This window comes from Papilio xuthus, unplaced genomic scaffold (genome assembly GCF_000836235.2).
Source record: "Papilio xuthus unplaced genomic scaffold, Pxut_1.1 DF825752.1, whole genome shotgun sequence".
In the NCBI taxonomy this organism is placed as follows: domain Eukaryota; kingdom Metazoa; phylum Arthropoda; class Insecta; order Lepidoptera; family Papilionidae; genus Papilio; species Papilio xuthus.
In genome coordinates, this window is record NW_013532897.1 from 755,552 (window position 1) to 756,102 (window position 551).

Here is a 551-nt window from a genome sequence, read left to right on the forward strand (position 1 = left end):
GGGCATCGTCGTGGTCGGTGTTGCCAGGTACTGCCAACTTCATTTTTTTACCTAATACTACATATGATATTTCATTTATTTACGTATTTATTTGTATTGTATTTGTATGTAGGATCCACCGCACGCGGCTGCTGGCATCGCTGTCCGGGTTGAAGCTGGAGGCGGAGATCACGTCGTTGCAAGGATCGCTGTCAGCACCGCGCGCGCGACCCTGTGCGCTCAGCGGTACTCTCGGCCGCACCGCCATCGTGTTGTTGGAGGGCGTCGCGCCCAATCAACAGTCAGTCCCATATTAAACTAAACAAAACACTATATCGTTAATCATGAAATTTAAAAAATATCGTTTCAGTCACCAGTGAAACAATTTTCAAAGTATAGCTCGTGGATTTCTTTGTAAATATTTATTTATGTTGATTATTGATAAAATGACAGGACTGTAGTGCGAGTTAGCGTGGGCAAGTCGCAGGCTCTGTACTCGTGGGAGAGCGGACGTGCGGGTGCGGCGGCGCTGCTCAGTGTGGGTGGAGTACGCGTCGACCTGCCGCAGCATC

The 551-nt window shown here is 48.8% G+C and overlaps 1 protein-coding gene across 1 annotated transcript in view; it reads left to right on the top strand.

Annotated features, from left to right (window-relative positions):
* tweek (transmembrane protein KIAA1109 homolog tweek) overlaps positions 1–551 on the top strand; it is a 23,213-nt gene that overhangs the window by 12,380 nt on the left and 10,282 nt on the right. Inside the window, exons 20-22 of the mRNA XM_013323267.1 lie at positions 2–27; positions 113–280; positions 433–550. Of these exons, the coding sequence (XP_013178721.1) occupies positions 2–27; positions 113–280; positions 433–550 (312 nt within the window). The remainder of the gene's footprint in view (position 1; positions 28–112; positions 281–432; position 551) is intronic.